The 23,500-nt window shown below is 37.3% G+C and overlaps 1 protein-coding gene across 2 annotated transcripts in view; it reads left to right on the top strand.

Moving 5' to 3' along the window:
• The window catches only part of LOC105231368 (serine-rich adhesin for platelets), a gene marked incomplete at its 5' end in the record, with an annotated part of 33,409 nt that extends 16,237 nt beyond the window's left edge, over positions 1–17,172 (top strand). For both annotated transcript variants that reach the window (XM_049457031.1, XM_049457030.1), the window contains 10 exon segments: positions 3,381–3,560; positions 3,641–4,682; positions 5,366–5,513; positions 5,723–5,949; positions 6,014–6,411; positions 6,495–6,600; positions 13,977–14,152; positions 14,219–14,640; positions 14,709–14,931; positions 15,008–17,172. In XM_049457031.1, the coding sequence (XP_049312988.1) occupies positions 3,381–3,560; positions 3,641–4,682; positions 5,366–5,513; positions 5,723–5,949; positions 6,014–6,411; positions 6,495–6,600; positions 13,977–14,152; positions 14,219–14,640; positions 14,709–14,931; positions 15,008–15,880 (3,795 nt within the window).
• Positions 17,173–23,500: the final 6,328 nt, after the last annotated feature.

The following is a 23,500-nucleotide window of genomic DNA, read 5'->3' as shown; positions in this document are numbered from 1 at the left end:
CTCCGTTGCCTCCTAAACATTTTTTTTTGCGCAACTGCTATGCTGGATAGGCTTACGAGTCAGTATCCCGTTCATATACCCATATTAATGGCATATTCCCATGTAAGGCATGTGTTAACTTTTACCTTAGGATTAATATTTTGCATATGCCCTTAAGTCCAGATGATGCCTTCAATTAAGTGCAATAGGACCACATCACAAATGTGAACGACCGTACCATGATTTTGAGCATCGTTTGTATAACGGGTTTTTGTGGTTAAACCTGGGGATTATATTCTGATAGTTAGGGGGACGTCGGACAAAAGTTCCTAGAGCCTTGTTACTACCAATAACTCAACTTTGGATTTCGTGACCACAATATATTTGCCATTTTCAAGAATTCAGGAGACATGCTCTTTCGCAATATTATATGCGGGGCTTCCTTGTGTTACTTTTTTAATGATCTTTTTTCGTGGACTTCTGGCAAAATAATTTGTTCTGCTCCAAATTTACGCAAAGTTTCAGTATTACTGACAAAATTTAATTCGTCATGGATGCTCCTGCTGAAGCGAAAGAGAGACATTTTGCAGCGTACTATATTGGCCGAATCGTAAAGTGGGATGTTTGAGCTATTTGTCTACGAGTTTCATTTTGTTTCTATAAAACTATTAAAGGCATTTTCTAATCATTTGGGAGAGCATTTTACGAATTTTTTGAATCTCTTTAAAAAGTTTTTCACTAGTTTTTCTCAATTTTTTTTATTCCGTTTTCCGCCTTTTCCTCTGTATAATTAATTGTCTCTACCCCATGGTGAGAAACCTAGCAATGATTACAATAAAATAATAACTAATTAAAAATTGATGCTAGTTTATAAACTATATTTACTTTTCTATTTTGTGAAAATTTTTATGTGACTATTTTGAAAAACGAAAATATCTAACACTCCTACTTCATTTTGTGAAAGCATAACCAGTGGTCTCCGAGAAACTAAGCAAAGCAGAAGAAGAAAACAGCAATCATCACAATAAAAAATTTGTTTGGTATTTTAATGCTGTCAGTACTCCCTATGGGTACCGTTATTGTTTCGGGTCATTTACATGTGATTTAAAAAATTAGCCCAAACACCATTGTTCAGTGGGGGGGAGGGGGGGCCACTCCTATTATTTTGTGGACAACTGTATGTATGTATGTACATATCGCCGCCTAAAATGCAAAATAACGTAACTTCACTTTTCATATAATAAGTTTACAAACGAAGGAAAAACTACAAAATAGAAACCACTCAGTTTGAGACAAAATTTGTGTTTTGGTTATAAAATGGTTAGATATTGGTTATAAAATGGTTATATCTGACATCACAAGCTAAAAATTTTATGCTATATATTTATTATATGTATGTATGTATATGATGTTGTGAAACGTAAGCAATAAAAAACTCAATTTCGATTTTTTTGATGATACGTTGTTATGCATTTTAGGTGACGATATGGTATAGACAGTGGTATAACTTATGCAACTAATATACTAATTTGGAAAAAGTATATTTGTTTACCTTGCCTTTAAACTTTGCAGACTGTTAATTGAACATGCAATTATTATATTTCGGTATTTTTACTTGTATCTAACGTTTTTACCAAAAAAACATTTCAGTCATACAAAATTAAAAATTTTGATTTCAACTCTTAAATTACGTAGACAAAACATATGCAATTTTTTTGAAAACAATGGTAAAAAATACACATGTTTTACTAATACTGTGTTGCAAACCCATAGCTTTTTATCACTTCCGCACATCTTATCAGCATTGAAGCAAATAAATTATCTATGATTTTCATCAGAATCGATTGCCAAGCTTCTTGAAGTCTATTAAAAAATTCAACGCAATTTTTAAGGTTAGTTCTAACTACGCGCCTGTTAGACAGCTCCGACAACTTCTCAATAGAGTTAATGTCTGAGGACTGTGGTGGCTATTCTATAACATTAACATTTTTTGCTTCAAAACAAGACTTGATTTAGACATGTGCTTTGGGTCATTATACTGATGGACGACCCAACGCAAATGGCATTTCACGCTCAGCATAGAGCAACATTACACTCTCTAAAATATATATATAGTCGTATCCTTTAATCTTATATATTGGCACAATTCCATTAGCAGAAAGCCAGTTATTTACTGGCCTTCGCATATAAGACATTCCATCACTGTACATCACCTGTTTAGATGCTCCTTAGCTGATTTCAGACGCCTGTCTTTGTTTTTTTTACCGAAACCATCGGTTTGTATGCGGGACGTCTACCTCAGAGAAGCTTCTAAGAGGCACCTACGCACATTTCTTGTGGATAATTTCAATTACAAATAATTATTTGTGATGGGACAATTTCAATATTTTTTTGACTAGTTGTACTATTAAATTGTTTGTCCGTTTTTCGAGCGTGACCGCCTCGGTGAATAACAGAAGCTTCTTTTGTTGATAAATTTTTGTTTATTACTCGCGGAAATGTGCTTATCATATTTTCTAGCTTTTTTGTGCCATTCCTTTCTTCCTCCGAAGTTTAATTCCAAATTTGTCTCTTGCCATTTTCAACAAAACAAAAAACACGTTGCTTTGCACAAATTAACACAAGAATTCATTTACAAAAACTAACGATATTATTTAATTTCCAATGTGGAAGCACAAGAGTACCGCTATAACAGCGTAACTCAAACTCAGAGTTGCATTTGTTTTATCCACGTTGAGTTGAAATCAAAATAAAGTTTTAATTTTTTTATGATTGAAATTTTTTTAAATAAATAATTTTTTAAATAAAAGTAAAAATACCAAATTATAATAATTTCAAGTTCAATCAACAGAACAGCAAAGTTTAATGGGAATATATACAAACTTTTTCTAAAATAATGTATTAGTGCATATATTATGGCCACCACTGTATACGCCATATGCACATATGTATGTACATATACATATGTATTTTGTGCTAAAATATATATTTTTACTGCAAGCGCTGGCAAAATAAACAAAGAGTTGAAATGCAATGAAAATACTATGTGAGTTGTTCCAACGTGTGCGTTCATTAGTTAACAACTTTGACTTGTGATGATTCGGTTCACTTTTCTTAGAAGAAGCATTCCAACAGGCGATAAGACATTCGATACCGCAGTGTGCTCCTCCGCTCTCAAGTAAATGACTTGAGCTCGTACTTGTCGCTTCGATACTCATGTGTGCTCAGGCCTTTCTGTGTACATTTCTTATTTATAATACTCAATTGCTCTATCAGTTACTTCGTTTCACACGCTGATTCGTTGTGATAATATTTTATGTGCATTTCGCTCTTATCGTGAAGTTACTTTGCTATATTGCCGGCTCATTTGTCATGTGTGCGATTTTTTTTGTTGTTTTCAGAGTAAACTCTCGCATGAATCAATCAAACAGCTGGTACTTGAAGCAGAACATTTAGTACGTGATGTCGAAGCACTAAAGACGCCTAATAAACAGAAGCAAAAGCATTCCGTCATCAAATTGTCGTCAACGGTGAAGAAACGAGAGATCGCCATGCCGGGTCCAATCAAGCAACGTGTACAAGTAAGTAGTGTCGCAGTTTACATACATACATATATAGTCCTTTTTCTCATTGAAATTTATTCTCTTTAACGTATTAAAAGGAATGGCTGGAGCATCAGCCAACATCATCAACTACCGTCCAGAGTCATAGAAATCCCAACGAGGAATTGCAAAGTGGTGTAAAGTCCAAAGCGGGCGATGACTGTGAAGCGTCGGGTGAAGCTTCGGAAACAGATTCGGTTCCCCACCCTGGTTCCGATACTTCAGAAGGGCTAACAGAATCAATAGCTACGTGCATGCAGACAAGCACAAATTCCTTCGGTGGCAACTCTACCGAATGCTTTGCAAGTTCTGCAGAGCCCATTGCCAGTTCAGCGACAGTACTCGGTTACGGCAGTAGCAACCAGAGCTTAAATGTAAAAATCGTCAAACGCTCTCAGTCACGACGTAAATCAGAACGACCATGGTCGGTATCATGCTTGTCGCAACTTACTACTGAAACAGTCCCAACAGAGACGATTGCTCCGGTTGTGGGAAATGCACAAACTGGACTTGCCACCCACTCCATCAGCGAGTCAGCACTGGACTCTCTGTCGCCTGGTCGGCAACGTGTCTCTTCCTCGTCAACAATAAATGTCAACCAAGTGAAAGCGAGCAATAGCAAGGGATCTTTGAAACGTCGTAAAACTCGTAAGAAGAAAATGTCAACCTCTGGCAATTTGGGCGTTGTCGCGACGAACACGCACTCGGTGCTTAAGAAAAGCCCAGATTCTGGCTCAGAGGACACCGCCGAGATGCCCCGACTCACACAAACGCTGCTTATGAAGTCTTGTGAGTCCATGTCTACGCAACAAATACGCGAAATAACAAGCGCGTTATTGTGCCTACAACGCGGTAATGGCGCAAATCTCAATGAAGGTGCATCTGGTAGCAATAAGAGTGCCACACAATACACCTTGGAAGAGTCCAAACAGCACGCTATACCGCAATCACAGAAAGATATGGGCGAGGGAGTTCCGTTGATGAAACCCAATTTTCGAGTGGGCTCCTACACCACGGCATATATGCGCAACGAGAAGCGTTTGGGTTCGTTAGCCGCTTTAGCCACTTATATGAATGATGACGAAGAGGAGCAGCAGGGAGGTTAGTACAAACGAAATCGCTGTGATTTTATTTTTGTTATGTTGCACTGCAATTTTTATAAGAATAGTTTTATTTGCCCACACTTTTTGCTCATGTCGTCAACTCTTTTTCACACTGCAATGTTTTTTCGTGTTTTAAGCTGCCACACCAGTGCCGCAAAAACAGCGAGGTATCTACACAACCTGTAGACATTAGAAAAGTGTATTTGTATATAAATAATTCCAATTAATCAGCCACTTAGTTGCACATTTACAGTTGACTTACACAAATCGTAGATCCATGTTGATGGATTTGCGATTTTCAGTTAACAAATGTGCAAATCAAATGGTTGTATGCTATACAAACAAATATACATATACTATCCAGCAAACATCGTGATTTAAGTTCGATCTGTGGCTTATGCTCAGTTAAAATATTTCTAATTGACTCTTACTTAAGATATAAAAGAAGTTTTGAAGTCTGTGTTGTCTTTACAAATGCTAAACCTTTGCAAATACGTAACTTGGAAAATGTTTTCAAAATCTTTAGAGTAAACCGGCCCAATGAATATTTTTCTGATCTTGCTGACTATGATTTCTGGATACTTTTCCAACATGTTTAACTTACGCTATGCACTTTCGTTATTAATTAGAATACAAGTCGTGAAAGGCTCAAATTAATTTTGGTTCTTTTATTGAATACAGAATACACCACTGGCACTGAAGATCACCATAGCAGTTTTTCAGAGACAGCTTGGGATAATTATCAAGAAAAATATAACTCCGAAAATTATTCCGAAGGTTTCGATTCGGATGCAGCCAGGAAACTTATGGAATTCGGAGATGACTACAGGTAAAAAATCAAACAAGTCTAACAGACAAACTATTATGGTAGCGCTTAAAATACTAGCTTAGTGAAAATTTAAAAAAAAATTTTAAAAATTTTAAATTTAATTTAAAAAAAATTTTAAACCATACTTTTCTCACTGGGACTAATAATATATAGTACATAGATTGTTCGCTAATATGACAACCAACTATAAATAAACTTTTCTCTCCCAGAAATTTCATCGATTCGCAGTCAGATTGCTGTTCGTCGCTGTCTGCTGCCAACAATTTGGATTCGTTGTCGCCACCACGTATGGACTCGTTGCAACAAGCAGACACGAAAGCGATCACGCAAGATACAATTGCTAACAGTGTGGACCACGCCAGACGTCGCCGTGCACTTGACTTGGAATACGAGCGTAGACGTAAAACATTAGAGGTTCGTCGTAAATCATGTCAAGGTAAGCTCAGCAACTCGGTTTAACAAATTTACAGAACTTAATGTTTGCATATACATTTGTTAAGATTCAACTGATGCACAAAATACGCGTACTCCCGCCATATCGACATCATCTTCAGTCAACGCAATTACACCCAGGATCGGTTTTGAGAAAGCTAATCAGCAAAGAAAATCCGATTCAACTGGTCGAAAATTGGAATTTGGTATGAGTCAATCGGCGCAGTCGTTGCGTCGCACTTCGGAAAGCGACACATCAACTCGACGTCGCAAAATTGACGATCGGCGTCGCTCATCGCGCAACCTTGATAAAAGCATCAAAGTCATACCGGCCACTTCGTCGTCCAGCTGCGATGACTCCGATGATGAAAAGGAGATGCGTAATTTACTACAACAAAGCAGAAATCGTTTGGAAGACACGGAAGCCTTAAAGATACGTTGTCACCTACTGCGTCCAGAGGATTATGTAAGTTGGAATATCCACCTATTTAATAATGGTATCATGATGAGCTATTGGTGAAATAAAACCGCTTTTCTTGGTCATTTCAGACGGAGATTATTAGCACTTGCCGTGACAACATACGGTGTCTGGAAGCCGTACTACGTGGTCCGCCTGGCACAGTGCTGTCTGCACAGTGTGCCGGCCAGACAAAAGGTGAGTTGGCTCTTTGTATTCACCTCGATTGCAAGTGTGCGCCCATTACCCGTTTCGTAGCGCGAACAATAGACTTTTTGTTGGACGTTAGTAATATGTTGATGTACTTTACTCTATACCGTTTTCTTGTAAACACACTAAAGAGCTTGTACTCGATGGTGAACTGCAGCATACCATTCTTCAAAAGATTCTTCTAAATAATGCAAAGCAGGGGAGGATATCATATACAACTGAAGCTTTAAAATTTTTGAATACATTGTGACCTTATGTTTTTAAAACTTCATAAATGTATTATTTTACATTCCCATACTTTTATAAGTATATCTATACACACACTTATGCACATACAAGCATACCTATCTATAAGTTTGAATAAGCGATATTTTTGCAATATTCCTGAATAATTGAATTTTTGAGAAAGAGCTAACATAGTTTTACAAAAACAAGTGTATTCTTATGCATTTGACAAGCATATTACGAATTTATTATTTTCTCTATAATTTTATTTGATTTAACCAATTTTACCAATAAAGATTGCCTATGTATTTTTTAAACTTATGAATACACGCGTTTGATTTTTCGTAGTTTTGCCATTTTATCGTTTTGCTTTTTTGTACGCGTTAATTTAATACACTTAGTAAACGTAGTGCTTGTTTCATTCTTCATGTGTTTTGTCAAATGTTCAACTTGTGAATTAGCTCATTTTCCACTTAATCTCTCACTGTCATCACTATTCTCATTACTAAATTACAGTACTAAAACTAACTAGAGAACTTATAGTACAGGTAAAGGGCTCACACTTGTAATTTAATATTTGTTAAATTAAATACTTTATTTAGTATATTAAAATATAACTTTTTGGATACTAACACTCTTTAATATTTTACCTGTATGTGTACAATTTGTGCTTTAGATGATATCATATTTTACACCGTTATGGTTACATATCTACATGTACGTATATATAGTATATGGTACATATTTAAAAGAGCATTGTGCGGCCTTCGCGGTTTATACACTGCCCTGTGCAGACAGTGGCACACTTTCTAGTATTTTTCAACCATGGAAAGCTTGCCATGAAATTTATGACCGTTTGGTGGTGTTGGTTTAATCCGTAAGCTCTACCATTTGTCAAATTACATTTCTCACAAATGGTAGCAGAAGCTCGAGGAATTATCTCAACTTTGCAGAAATACATATGTACATAGTTAGATTATATACAACAGGAAGCAGCAACGGATGCATACAATTAGAATTGCTCTAATATTATCAATTATTTTTTTGAAAATATTTTGCTTATATTTTCCTTATAAAAGGATTGCTTGAATTTTTCTGTTCCACACATTTACCACATTCATACTATTATAAAGGGTGATCCATTTCGAGGCTCCCTACTTTTTTTAAAGAAAAATCACAGAAACTTCAATTTTAATGGGGGAATGTTTATTATCATTCGAAAAAACTTTTTAACATTTATTTTTTGAAGATGATCTCTTTGAAATGTTCTTCGCGGCAAGGCCTCAGATGGTCCATCTGTTGAGTCCAATTTTCGATGACTCGTTCGGGCATTTCGTCTGGTAACTGGGGAATGACATGCGTGATGCTTTGTTCCCAGGCCTGAATTAAAGCGGTATTGTCCGCATGGACTTTAGAATTTACAAATATTCATAGAAAAAAGTCTAACGGTGTGATATCACACGATTTTGGAGGCCAATCGATCGGCCCAAAACGTGACATTGAAGTGAAAGTATTCTTTCAATAAATCCATTAATTGATTCGATGTGTGGGAAACGGCGCTGTCTTCTTGAAACCAAATGTTGTTGACATCTCAAGCTTCAATTTCAGGCGTCAAACAGTCGGTTATCATGACGCGGTAACGGTCGCCATGGACGGTTACGTTCTCACCGGCATCATTTTTGAAGAAATATGAACCAATGATTTCACCGGCCCACAGACAACACCAAACCGTTGTTTTTTCTGGATGAAATGGCAGTTCTTGAATCTGTTCAAGTTGCTGTTTGTTCCAAATGCGGCAATTTTGCTTGTTTACATATCCATTGAGGCCTCATCGTTGAACAAAATTTGGCTCGAAAACGTCGGATATTCTTGGAACTTTTCAAGAGCCCATATAGCGAAGCGATGTCGCTTTGAAAACTTGGCGGCTTCAGTCATTGCACAAGTTATATTTTGTATGCTTTCAATTTAAGATGTCGACGTAAAATGCGCCAAGTCGTTCCATACGTCAGTCTGAGCTGCTCCGAACGGCGCCGAATCGACACTCTACACTCTCAGCTACGGCTGCTATATTTTCTTCACTGCGTGCTGGACGTGGTCTATTCGGTCGAATATTATCCAATAATGAATGCTGGGTCTCAAGATGGGTGATGGTGTTGTGAATAATATGCTCAGGCAGCCGATTATGTTGAACATAATTTGAGCAAAGTGCGCGAAACCCATACTTTACAGATTGTGAATTTTCGTATTAAAATTGAACGATTTGTAAACGTTTCTCAGGCGTAAGACTTTCCAAGATGAAATGCCAAACAATATTGAACAAAAATAACGCTATAACAGCTTGACACGACTGACGCCTGATGAAATTAATAAAATAAAGCTGTCATACATAAAATTAAACAAACATACTACGAAAATAATATATAAAATGTTTTTAAACCCAAGAAATAGTTATTCAATGTGGTAATAGTCGCGGTTTTTTTTCGAAATATTTTTTACGCAGCATTTTTTTGGCTAAATGAATTTTCATTTACACACATACATACATACATACTTACGCACCTTTGTTTACGTTCCACCCCAATGCCTTAATGTCGTCCAACCCGTACTTGCTGGGTAGTCGGAATTGTTTATGTGCATATGTATGAATGTATGTGCATCTATGCCCAATGACTCAGAGAGCAAAGAAAAGCATGACAAGTGCGAAATATAAAGCATCAAGAGAACAAGAGAAATCTATTGTAGTCTGGAAGTATGTTTCTTGACCACAGCATAGGAAAAGCTCGAGAGAAAATCTCATGCTCTGATATAAGAGCGAAGCTATCGCTCGCTATTGCTTTCATGCTATTTCTCTGTAGCGTTTTTAGCTTTCCGCTGTTAAATTTGCGTGAAAATGTTAAATGGCACATCTCTGTTCTCTCTGTTTACGCTCTAAGCTTATGTTGTGTGTTGTTTAGTTCAAGGGCAGTTGTTATTCATATAAATATGTGGTAGAGTACTACGGTGTATGCCCTTTAGCAAATTTGCCGTAACTTCATTCCAACTTTATCTTTTATGTTAATTTAACATTTTATTTTCAAACGGTTGGAGTTAAGTGGGTTTATTTGCTCCATGCGGAATGTCAAATAGCTTGTTCTTTTATGTTTTTCCACTTCAGCGCTAGTGTTTACATTTCTCAACATGTTTGGGAACAACTGCTACACAACAGCTGTGCTGAGTGAGTAACTGAATTCGTTGAGAAGTGTGTACAATGTATAGAAACACTGGGGGTTATGCGCCACAAATCCGTCAGTGTGTGCTCCTCGCGAAAGCAAAGTGGTTGAGTGTCGTGTCTCGCAACCATCGTATTAAACGGTTTATTTGGACAGTAGCAGAAATGTTGAGAAATTAGGTCATTAGGCGGTTAACTTTTTTCCTTGGCCAAAGTGCAGAATCTCAGTTTAATGCAATAAAACATCTGTGATATAGTTTTGTACCTGAAGCAAACTCGAATTATTATAATAATATTTAGAAAATATCGTCGTGACATCAGCGATGTATTGTTAGTATAGTGACACAAGACAATTTAACGGCGCATAATCATTGAGAGGGTGATTCTCAGCGTTTTATATGAGCTGCTAAGGGAGACTACGAAAGGGCGGCCTCAAACCCAACAAAAAATACTTCATACTCTTATGTACATACATATGTATGTGTGTACAATTTGCCACCCAAAGATGACTACCGTTATATCAGTAGTAAACAAATGCTCACCATGTGCTGAAATAAATGGATGAAACTATCATTCTAAGCATTCAAAGTTCTAACCAAATATTTTTGGTAAGCTGATAAGCAAATCCAAAAAAGCGCTTAAAAGACGAAGAGTCCACTTTAAGTAGTTTACTTACGAATCCACTTGAAAATTTATTAAATGTGTGCAGACAGCTGGACTATATTCAAGTGCGAATGCTCCAATTTCACCGCAACAAAGTCTTGCACCCCTTTTTGTACACGAAACTAATTAATAAGCTTGCTCAATTCAAACGCAATCAAATAAAAGTTTTTACATCCATATACACATATGTACATAAATAGTGGCAATAATCATCATAAACGCTTTTAAGTGGAGAATTTTGTGTAAATATATATCTACACCCTTAGTACATATACATATATAGTATACATTTCTATGCACATACATCTGAAGGTCATTGAAAATGAAAGTCAGCGTCGCAGTACAAACAGACATTTCCGAAATGCTCTCAGCGAGTTCATCGTCATCGGTATCACGATCCTCTTCAGAACAAGGTACAACTTATTCTGCTATTTACCGTCAAATATAAACAAATGAACACATTCATTTAAGTTCGTATAGTAATAACTGCATATAAAGGGTGTGCCAAAATTAACGCGCCATTAGAATTAAATAGAAAACAAATTTTTTAGTCTTTTGTTTGTAATTGTTTTAGTGAATCATAAAGTACATAGGATAGTCGCTGAGGCCTCCATGGCTTCCCATACACATACGGACTGGTTTCTCGGAGTTTTCTTTGACTATTTTGCATAAATGTGGCTGAATTTCATTGTTGGAACGCTGCGTCTCCTCCTTTAAAGCTCGCCTGATTAAATAGGCTTATTGCCATTGAACTTTGATTTTAAATAGACACATAAAAAGAAATCGAAAAGTGTTGAAGTGCCACATTTCAAAAAAGTATGGTTCAATTATGCCTAAAATTCACACCAAACAGTGAGCTAAGGTTTCATTATTTTTGAAATATTGCTCAATAATGAAGACACATTTTTCTTTCCTACGAAAATTGCGGCAAATTTAAATCTTGTGTTAATTTTGGTACACCCTTTACGTATAAGTGTCAATCAGCATGGAAGGAAATATGCGCGGACTGTCTGTTAGAAGTTGTGTTGCATCTTCTAAATTGTTTGCAATAGTTTATCAATTGTTTTTAATTTCTGGCCTACTTTGATCTGAAAAACCTAAAACAATCTCAAAACAATTAATACCATATATGAATTTAAATTCCATTAAGACTGTTTGATATCAAAAGCTTACGTACATACATATGTAAGTATGTATGTATATTCGTACGTAAATAAATATGTATTTATTTGTTGGCCTTATCTCTTGCTACTCACATAAACCGGTCTTTGCTTGAGCCATAGCAACAAAAAATTAAATCACAGTTCAAGTTGTTATGTTGCCCACTATAAGAAATATACATACTTATATTCAACTAAAAGCCTCAATATTGGCATAATTAAATGCTAACACAGCCGCTTATAGGTGGCAATGCGGTTTCAGTGTCGAAGGCGCCCTTTTTTGAACAACATTTTTCTAGTCGTCATGACACTCACTCATACATTGCACCGGCGCTACAAGTGCAATTTGTAAAATTCCAACTGTATTTCATATAATTTGCGGCGAACTTCCGTCGTTGCCTAAAAGTGGTCAGCACTAGCACCTTCATATGAATGAAATTGCATATTCATTAGGAATCTGTGACGCGGTCACGTTTGCTTACTACGTGTGCACATGCACATACTTATACGGGTTAGTAGCTGCACGACAGATACTAAGTTAAACTAGTTGCTTACATACATCTGTATGTACATACATATATGCATATGGATATAAATGCTTACTGTCCATATATTTACTGAAAGTGCATTGACTTGTGATAAACAAAACAAATACGTCGCATTTCCAGCAAGTTTTCTGTTCGACTTTTTTCCATAGCAATCATACTTATACAATATGCAAGCGTGCGGACCGGATAATTGCTGCTCACATCCCATTTTATTTAGCGCAGCTCAGAACAGTTGTTTTTATGAAATTTCGTAAGCAACCATGCGTTGTTTAAAAATATGTGCTGATGTCAAAACAGCCAAATAATATTTGTCATTGCTTAAGCTTATTGCTTATTAGTCATTTTTCGTTTGAATCAGATGAAGTCCAATAATTCAAATAATTTAAAAGAATTTGTGTGTCCGTAATTTATGAAAGCCAATGACTTTGACCATAGCACCATTTTCGGACACTATTTAAAAAAAAAATCAATTGGTTCGGCTCCTGTGTGCCAAACAACATTATTTGTTCATTTTCTTCACTTTTCGCTTTTGACCATAAACAGACAAACTTATTTTAAGTCTCAACTAGAATTTTCTGTAACAAACCCATGCATGTGTATGTAAGATATGTAGGTTTGAATAATAGCCAACACCAATAATACCAACACAACCTATGCATAAATATATAGACAAATCAGTAACTGCACTTCACCACTTCTACTTATGATTTCATGCCTCAGCAGCAGGTAACTGCGCTCAAATGCATATAACCATCGAACTTGAATTGTGGCTGTGGCCTTGTGTTGCGCAGAAAACTCTCGTAGTGGTGCTGCATTTAATCATGCAAATCGCCGGTTTGGCTTGTCGAGTTCTGACTCATTACTTGCTCCAGCGCACCGAACTTGATTGCATTTCGGTTGCTTGCTTTGTGTGTTGGATGCCTTTCAGCAACAACCTACTCAATGTAAGTGCATCTCAAGCACGGACGACCAGTACGCTGTTGAGCTTCACAAGGTGCGGTCGCTTATGCGGTTTCAATTTCGCGATCGATAATCATACGAAGTTGCGTTATGTGTTTGTTTTGTACCGAGATTTTTCGTCAATCAACTTTTACGGACGAAATGTGCAATTGAAATTTATTTCTATGAATACATGCACATAAATATTGTGTGTAAATTCCCTGTCCTGTGCTTTTTTTTGTTGAGATAAGGCGTATGACATTAGAAATTTCCACAAAATCGCCTAAATTGCATTCCTTTCATGTTCTAAATAAATATGTACATATTTACTCGTATGCACGTATTCATAAATATTTTTATGATTTAGAGCTGTAAGTGCATACAATAACATTTGAGTTGATTGCCGGTTTGAAAATGCACCGTCATATTTTCAATTGAAACACTGTAGTCAATAGCAAACGGGGCACGGTCAGGTGGTTAGCGTAATTCGTGCGTAAACGTTCCGTTTGAGGGAACCGTTGAACTTAATTAACTCGGCGTTGGTTCGTTGATTTTGTAGTTACTTACCTACTCACATCCGATTCGTTTCATTCACCCAGCTACAATGCACTTTAATTTCAGATTTACTAGCGGCTTGGGAGGATCTGCTGAACTGGAGTGAAAATGCTGCCTCTGCCCGTAAGATGCAGGAAGAGATGATCATACTTAAGCACGCGCTTGGCAAATTGGGTGATAGTGGCACATTTGAGCTACTGGATACAGAGCCACAAATACAAGTCGCCATAGAGGCTTTAAAGGTAAGCAGATGAGTTTTTCAGTTCGCTTACAACTTGTGCTTGACTTAACGACTAACTGTTTTGTAGAATGAGAAAACGGAACTGCAAAATTACCGCACAAATATGCTACGGCTTAACGCCAGTGTGCACAGTTGGTTAACACGCCAAGAGCGACGCTTGCAGAATGCCATAGCAGCGGAGCAATTGAAAGATGCTGGAAAAGTCGATGTTGAAGCGCTTGGTAGCCCCGCCATGCCCAGTGTCACTGAAGGAGAGGTTGCAAAGTGTTCAACACTTGTAACCATAACCCAAGGGGAAACCGATACAGTGACTACAAATATAAATGAGGCTACAAAGAAGCTGTCTTCTACGATTGGGACTAGCACTGTTGGTAGCAATACAAAAGTTTTGGACATACAAACGTTAATAAACTCGGAGAACGAATTCCATAAGCATTTGAAGAACGAAGTGAGTGGAATGTACAGTGCATGGGATGATGCTGACGCAAGGTAATAAAATGTCATAGTTGGTTTTGGTTTCAGTCAACATCAAAAATTTCACGTTTCTCTTTCCACAGAATAAACACACAATTGGAGACACTTACAAACTCCTTGCTGGCTTGGCGCCAGTTGGAAAGTGGTCTGTACGAATTTCAGCAAGCGCTCGGTCATGATCGTGGCACGCTGAAAGGGCTGGAGGGCGCTCTAGATAAAGGTCAAACAACGCCAGTGGAACTCGCACAGAATGTGAAAGTCGTTGCTAAATTACTTTCGGAGCGTGTAAATGTCAGCGAAGAACAGGTAAATACCCGTCGTTATTGTATTATACAATTCTCCTCAAAGTCATTCAATTGGAATTCATTATTTGGATTCACAGCTCACTGCAGTGCGGGAACATCTGGACCCGAACCACATCTTACATATTGCAAAATTCACTGCTTCAAATGGTTCACTTTCGGATTCCGGCATTTCGGACGGTGGCGCAACTTCGGATGGCGGCTTGTCTGAGCGTGAGCGCCGACTCGGCGTATTACGACGCTTAGTGAAGCAACTTGAACAGGCTCTAGCACCTGGTAGTGAAGCAATGAAATCCATTGCAGTGCGCATGGAATCAGCTGAAGCGGAACTCAAGAATTTGCAAAATACTTGTCGCGACTTGATTGTGCGCACAGCTGCCTCGCACCAAAATAAGAAAATGCAACAGCAATTGCAGAAAACCGAAGCACAACAACTACTCGTACCTGTAACTGAAATTGGCGTCAAAGGCACTGAGAGCTCTAAATCTAATGGCAATGCCTTTAGCAAAAGAGGAAGTCCAACTCATGGCCAGAATAGCGCTATTCCAAGTAAAGCAGCATCAACAAGAAATGGCCGACAGAAAAAGCAGAACAAAAGACCTTCAGGGTCAGGTAACAATTTGGATAACAACAATGACAGCAACACCAACAACGCTTCGGATGCCACCGAAGTTCGTAGATATTTGTCTGCTGCTGCCCCGGACTCTGGTGACCCCGCTGATGATCCGGATTTGGAATTTGATTTGGACACTGCAGACAAAAAGAATGATAAACTACCGCATAATAGTTGGGCTTGGCGCATTGCAAAAGCAGCCGTGCCCATGCAACTGGCGCTAATAACCTTCCTATGCGCCGCTTGTCTAATGCAGCCCAACTGCTGTGACAACCTCAACAACTTATCAATGAGTTTTACGCCTCAATTGCGCTACATACGTGGTCCACCACCGATTTGAGATACTTGCTATCGGTTGCTCCTTAGGCTAGGGTAGAAACTAACGTGGCGAGTCATAATATGACCCTCCTGCTGCTCAAGTTGACAGCTTACCGTTTAAGAAGGTATCCGATGCACTCGAAATTGGTTCATATTGTTGGGGAAATTACAAACCCAATCAAATTTCCAATTGCAATAGAATTTTTTTTATTGTTTAGATAAAATCGATACCTAATAAGATGCAAAGTGGAATAATTGGGATGGAGTGGGGATGGTAGAACACTTAATTTAGAGGTGAAGGCAATTAAATTATTTAGATTTTAAAGGTAATTGAAAGGAGAATGTGAAACTGCAAAAAGCGTTTTGACAAACCATTACCAGAAATGGATTAGTGTATTGGTGTCACAAATTCCGTCGTTATTCTGAATGTTGACATCATTCGAATGATTATATTGTATGGAATTTGTCAATTTAAACGCATCACAATGTTGTGAGCACAAAACACTGCGGCATATTCCAAAGGAGTAAAGTTGTTCTAAATTGCGCTAAGATTACGAAAGGTTATGAATCACAATTTAGCCGATAGCTAAATGTCTATTGAGTTAGTAGAGCAATAATTATTATGAAATTTGCAGAAATTGTTGGGTGGATAATATACAGCTACTTTTTTGTTTCGAAAACACTAAAGTGCCTGATTACATATGGGGCCTCGCATGGCTCAGTAACTTATATATTTAAAAATGTTCCTTATGAAATTACTTATCAAACTAAAAGAGATGGCAGGTAAATTAATTTCAGACTATATTAAATGAAAACCAACACATATACACAAATATGATGAATTACAAATTGATGACTGACATTTTACTTTGGATGCCCAATACCCTCAAATTTGAGCTATTTTGCAGTAAACGCTTGAATTCCTTTCCTATTATATTAATAGGTGCAACAGCTGAAGCTCGCTTTCGGTGCACTTCATACTTTATTAAACAACTAATTAGGTGTGAATATTGACAACTCTTATTTAAAAATGAGTTAAGCTAATAATTATCCTACCTTAGTTGGTATATTTGATTCTACAAGAAACATTTCATTTATCTATTCTACTTATTCTTATATTTAGCTTACACTAATTGCCGATAATTATTCGGCAAAACAAAACTAACAATCATTTAAATATTTCTATTACTTGAGAATTCTAATATACATAATTACATATATACATTTATAAACATATTTCTATGGGCAATTACAAAAAAATATATATATCTATATATACAATAAAAACGTATATTTTACACGGAAGACAAAAAGTTTGAAAATGGTTTTATTTATTTTATATTTGTATAAGTATATGGATATAGTCATGGTCAGAGGAATGGCACACTTTTTAAATCAAGTTAAACAAAAATGTGTGGAAATTTGCGTCGTATTCCGATTGCCAAAATTATGAATTGTTCGAGGAAAATGGCAAAGAACATCGTAACGTTAAACAACGGAAAATCCTGATAACGCCATCATGAGAAAAAGCAAGGCTGATCCTATTATCTTCCCAAGATATTATGGCTGAAATAAATTAGAAATTCGGGTTTATCGTGTCCAGTAAACTTGTACGAAGGTATCTCATTAATGTTCCGATTTTCATAAGCAGTTACCTAAATTTCGTGAAACAGCTCGAGCTACCGTTTTTTTTTTGTAACGGGGTTAGATCGCCGAAAAAACAGCCCTTGGTCGGATGAAATCCGAGTAAATTCCGGTTGCGTAGAACCGGCTGTCGTGGGAATTGAGCTTAAGGTTTGTGATTGTTGGTGCTTTCAATTCTAGAACTTCCTCCACATGGAGACAGTTGGTAAAGGTATTGATTGTTTCTCTGGCAGGCGTTAAGTAGCCGTTATCCTACAAATTGGTGCATAAGATGGAGGAACTTCAATCTAAAGGAGAAACACAAAACCCGCTTTGCCCCAACTACAACATATAAAATATTCGTGTAAATAAGTTCAGAAGTGAGATGAGAATGGTTCTCGTAAGAAGGTTGAAGCTAGAAAGGCGAGAGATAAGTAGAGTTTGCAAGTATTTTGCCAGTTGGAACTCCTCATAGCTACAGTAGTAGTGTCCGGTTGGTGCTTGCACACAAATTATTTTCAAACGGCTTTTAAATGTCACAGATCTCTGATTTAAAAAGGACTCAGAAAACGGTATTTCATACTCGGAACATCTTATTACACTCCGCACTCGCAACGCTTTATAATAAGTGGAAAAATTTATTGTATAATTAAAAGTAAACTCATTTTTCTTACTACTGCTTTGCAGCGACACCTATTTTTCACTTGTCGGAAGTATAACACAAGCAATTGATAAACAGATGGCGCTCTTTTGAAATTGTAGCGTATGTGAATAAAATAAACAACTTCAATTAATCAAATTAATTTGAAGACAAGCTCATTGCAGCTGTTAATTCATATTACAAGTGACGACCGGATAACAGGATAACATTACGAATAAAAGTCAAGAGCCGCGTTAACTATTTAGCTTATAAAATAAAAGCGAACGTTTATGGGAATCTGGTAAAATGCTCCCCATGACGGTGATAGTCGGTCTGACTCTGATGCATATCGTGAGTGGACGTCAGTTCGTAACCTACTGTAACCAACTTTCTCGTGGCAACGACAAAGACGGAAGTTGGTCCTTGGTCTACGATTACGTTGCTACGCAGAAACTGCTATGAATTAGAACGTCAAATGAATTTGCTTTTTAGCTTGTTCTGAAATCCGCGTCCATTCTGAAATGTGTGACAAATGTCACATTAAAATAATCATTAGTGTTTAATATACGTTTGTCTTTCTCAAGTACATAAAGTGCATTCATTTTTACGATGAGTGAAATTATTCAACAAAGAAGTTCCAATAAACTTCGTGTGCGGAATCAAATTTCTGGGTGCGGAAACGTTCAGAAGGAAAAGACCTTCGGTGATAATTGTTTGTCGTGAGCAAGTGTTTTTAATTAGTAAAGAGAATCGAGAACGCGTTGACGACAAACCACGTACAGGATGGACATCAACATGAACTATTGAGAATAGATGATTAACAGTCAGCTATCTTAATGGCATCTTTGGAATATCGGAAGTATCAGTGAAAGCCATTTTGAAAGATGATTTCAACCTTAGAAAAGTTAAAGCATGATTGGTTCCAAAATCACTCAAATTATACTGCATTGATTCTTCGTGAGTTTTCCGTCAAATTTTCAACCAATATCGTGCCGCAAACACGGTATTCGCCTGATTTAGCTCCTAGAGGGACTTCTGGCTATTCAGCAAAATTAAACGACAGTTCCGTGGAAACCGTTTTGAGTAATTTGAAGACATGAAACGTGCATACATATGAGCTTATCGCATTAACGACGAAAAAGTATTGCTTAGTTGACCAGAAAAGAAGAGTTTAAAATATTCAAGTATAACCATGACAATTGACAGTTGGCGTTGTAGCAGTCTTTCGTTCGAGGCATTTAAAAAACCTTTCAGAAGCAGTCAACTGAATCGTTTAACGGCTTGTAACAGGGTTATTGTGCAATATTGGGCTATTTGAAACATTTATTTAAGAAATGACTCCCTCCGGTATGCTTCAGTCCGCATAATTGGTGACGAGCAAATAAACGATTCCACATTTAATTGTTATCGATAACACAGTGATATCTACGCAGATATATAGGGCATATTTGTGAAACTTTTTACAGAGATTTTTTAAATTTTACACAACTTTCGGTATTACAAGCCAGAGTTCATGTGCTTGTATTTTTGTGGGCAGCAGAATCGACTTCCTATTTCAAAATGCTACACCTCCCACACGGTTGCATTCACATCGCCAAAGCGCAGATATGTGAGCTACATGCTGCTCTTTTGAAGGGCGACCACCTTGTTTTAACATTTAAATTTGCATAATCAAAATCAAAAACATCATTTTTCAGTGCTTTTCCGCACCCCGCCGAATAAGAACAACATAATTGTGTCCTCAACTTTCTAGCTTGCCAGCGTCGCACAGTCGAAATTTAAAGTTGCTGTTACGCCCATCAATATGCCATAAACTCGAACAATGACGCACTTAACCTCTTGAAAGCCGCGAAACAGCACTTCAACCCCGCTCGAACCCTAAAAACGGTGTCTGTGTGTGTGTGCTTCATGTCGTCACTTGGCTGCTCAGGCAAGTGTCAATTCAACGCAAATGAAATTATGTAAATTATTTTCAGATGCAACAACAACAACAACACACGAGGGCAACAACCACAAACTGGTGGGAGTTAATCTGAAATATTGTATAAGTAAGCATATTATTATAATTGCTGGCGGCTGGTGCTAAAATCGAATTTGTTGTCAACACAATGATGGTACATCAATGCGACTGCCGCAGGAGCAACTACAAATTGGTACCCTTAGTAAATGACGGTAAGGGCAAGTCTGCCTTGGCACTTTTCGGCCTCACGGTCGTTTATGTTTTGAAAAATTATGCAACCATTGTTCCTGCTCATTTCCGTTACGTTCACAACAACAAGTAGTGGTGTAGTGATGTTGGGTTGGTGACAGCAGCGTGGCGCAGCACAAACAACTACAAGGCTCAAAACAGACTTCTTACCACTCACTTGTGCCATAAGCAACTCTGTCAACCAGACAGTAAGACAATGAGCAACGTTGACATAGAACGCAAATTTTGAAGAAAGTCGCCTGTGCATACCCCTCCCACCATTATGTACCACCGAAATCATAATGATATACTGAAATAATAAGCTAACAATATCAAATCAAAATAACGGAGACGTGAGAAAGCTCATAATACACACACACATACATATATGTATATACATGTACACAACTTATGTAAGCGGATATTTTCATTAATTTTCTTCTTACGCACTTAACTAAAATTACCCACACTCTGCTAAATACATACATATATAGGTAGCACCTTGGCAATGAGAAAATAATTGAAATATTAATTTCGATTTTTCCAGTTCTCGAAAAACTTTTCAAAGCGCTCTTTGGGATGGCCTTCAGCACCTTCAGCGAATTTTGTTTTATCTCTTCGGTCGACTGATAAACCCATGTTTCATGGGCAGTTATAATGCTCGCCATGAATGTGGGATCGGAATTCGCACGATCAAAGAGGTCCAAAGAGACCTGCTTATTATACTCTTTTTGAAAAAAAAAATAGCTTTATTGGGACTAGTCGAGCAAGAACACGTTTCATACCAAAAATTTCCACCAAAATTAGTTCAATCGACTCGTGAGAGGTGTCGAGCTCTCTTCCTTTCCTTTTGCTTTTTTTGTCAAAATGTAAGTACATATATGATATACATATACTTATATTCATAGTTGCCTGATTTTCTTTATTTTTACTGTCATTCTTAAGCTTGTATTGGAGAACAATCTTTCAAAACTACGTTCTCTTACCTTTTTGATTAAAGGCAGGCAACCGGAACAAATAACTGAGTAATCTGTAGGGAAGATTTGTGATAGAGTTGATCGATCTCGCCAATTCCGATAGATGATTAATATAATGTCAAAATGCAGTTATGTTTATTTCATTTGGATAACTCAAAAACTAACGAACAAATTTTTATAATTCTGAAAAATTTAATTTCAATTAAGAGGTTACAGGGGTTTACGAGTTTCAAAACTCGATTTTTTTATTGTCTTATTAACTTCTACAACACCTCTAGAACATTGTCCTAAATTTTCAAATTGATATGAGTAATAATTTCGAAACTGCAGTCTTGAGAACTTGTGCGTTCGAGGCTATCTAAGCTAAGTGCACTGTATTTAAACGCATTTTTCTCAAAACTGTGTTTTTGAAGTCAGTTGGCAAGATTTCTCAAGAACTCGAGAATTACTCCACCGATCTTCATGAAATTTTGCATAGATCTTTGAAGTACAATTCTTAAAGATACGGGCGAAAGTTTTTTGATTAAAACTATTTGAAAAAAATCGTGAAATTCTCACTGAAATTTTCATTTTTTTGCAAAAATGTCTGCCAAAAGTTGAATTTTCAGTTTTTTTCTTCGTCCAAGTTTAAGGTTTTAATAAAAACACACGTATTTTTCACTCTAGATGATTCTGTAAGGAGTTAACCTGCCAACACGGCGCATCTTTTTTGCAGAATGGTCGAGTTTAAAATATTTCATTTCCAAAATTTTAGAATTTCTTGGTTAATAGTGTATGTTTGTAACACTAAAATATTTCATTTTTCAAAAAGGCTGTTTTTTACTCGAGGAAACCCATGAAATCCTTTTAAAAATCGATGGCTCGAAATCGGTTTTAGGCCAATATTCTCTTAGGCAAATTTGTTCAGAATGAGCCTAGAACATGTTTCGCATATACAAATTTTCCGTTTTTTGGCTAACTATAAATCAGTCTGCTCTAGTACAGATACGTACTCACTCTTTAAGGACCACACCTTCGTTCTCATATTTTACTTATACAACATATTTGTATGTACGAGGGAATGTGCAAACATCAATACATAAGTATGTATTTGTACTCTTGCGTTGGAACATCATCATGCTCGAGATCACAGTATGTGAGCAAACGGGTACTGAACAATGATTTATTGTTAAACTCGATGCCAATATGTTGGTCAAAAATTGTGTCAGTGTACCGAGTGTTGGCTAGAGTTTGGATAGGCTCCCAGCAGCCCTCACCCACCACCGTAGCACAGCGCCCTCGCATTGGTCCCATATCAAGTCAATTATTCAATCGATTATTGTTGGCAATCATACAAATCGACGATTTATGTCGCCACCAATTGGCAATAAATCTTCCATGTGCCACTGCCAGCAATTCCAACAAACGCTTTAAAGCGAGCACGAACATACGTTTTACCAACTTAAGGATAACACGCCACTACATGACACTTGTAAAGCCGCTAGATACATATGTATGCATGTGTGTCTAACGGCAATTCAATGATTTCTTAAACATTCGATTGTTGCCGAAAACATGTGGCTGTGACTGTGGGGTGGTTCATCAGCTGTTGCTGATGAAGGGGTTACTGGTGGTCTCGACATGTCCGTATACATACATACATATGTACATATATGTATGCGTGTAGGTATGTAGTTTTGTTTGTGTTGCTGCAGCCCTTTACCACACCGACAAAAGGGGTTAATATTTGAGTGTGTTTGCTGTGGGCGCATTCCTTAGCGCTACGAAAGCGTTTTTTAACATTTCAAATAATTTGCAATAATCGAATCAAATGGAAACGAAAGGCTGTGCGCAAATCAAATTATCCGCCTGTGCGAGGCTTGGAGGCTTGTAACAATTGTTATGCAAACACTGATTGTGGACAAATTATGCAAATCAGTCAGCGGAATCGGCGCATATGTGTGAGTGTATGGCAGCCATAATCATTGTTTCAACTTTAAACAATAAAATTTTTACAAAATACAGTTATCTTCTTTATTGGCTTAGACACCACTTACGCAGTTATAGCCGAATTTACAACAGCGCCCTAGTCGTTTCTTCTTTTCGCAATGTGGCGCCAATTGTAGACTCTAAGCGAAGCCAGATCTTCTCCACCTGGTCTTTTCAAAAGAATAGCGGTCTTCCTCTTCCTCAGCTTCCCCGTGCGGCGGGTACTGCGGGTACTGCGTCGAATAC

This window comes from Bactrocera dorsalis, chromosome 5, assembly GCF_023373825.1.
Source record: "Bactrocera dorsalis isolate Fly_Bdor chromosome 5, ASM2337382v1, whole genome shotgun sequence".
Classification (NCBI taxonomy): Eukaryota; Metazoa; Arthropoda; class Insecta; order Diptera; family Tephritidae; genus Bactrocera; species Bactrocera dorsalis.
Note: the sequence above shows the minus strand (reverse complement) of the source record. Positions and strands in the feature narration are given on the sequence as shown.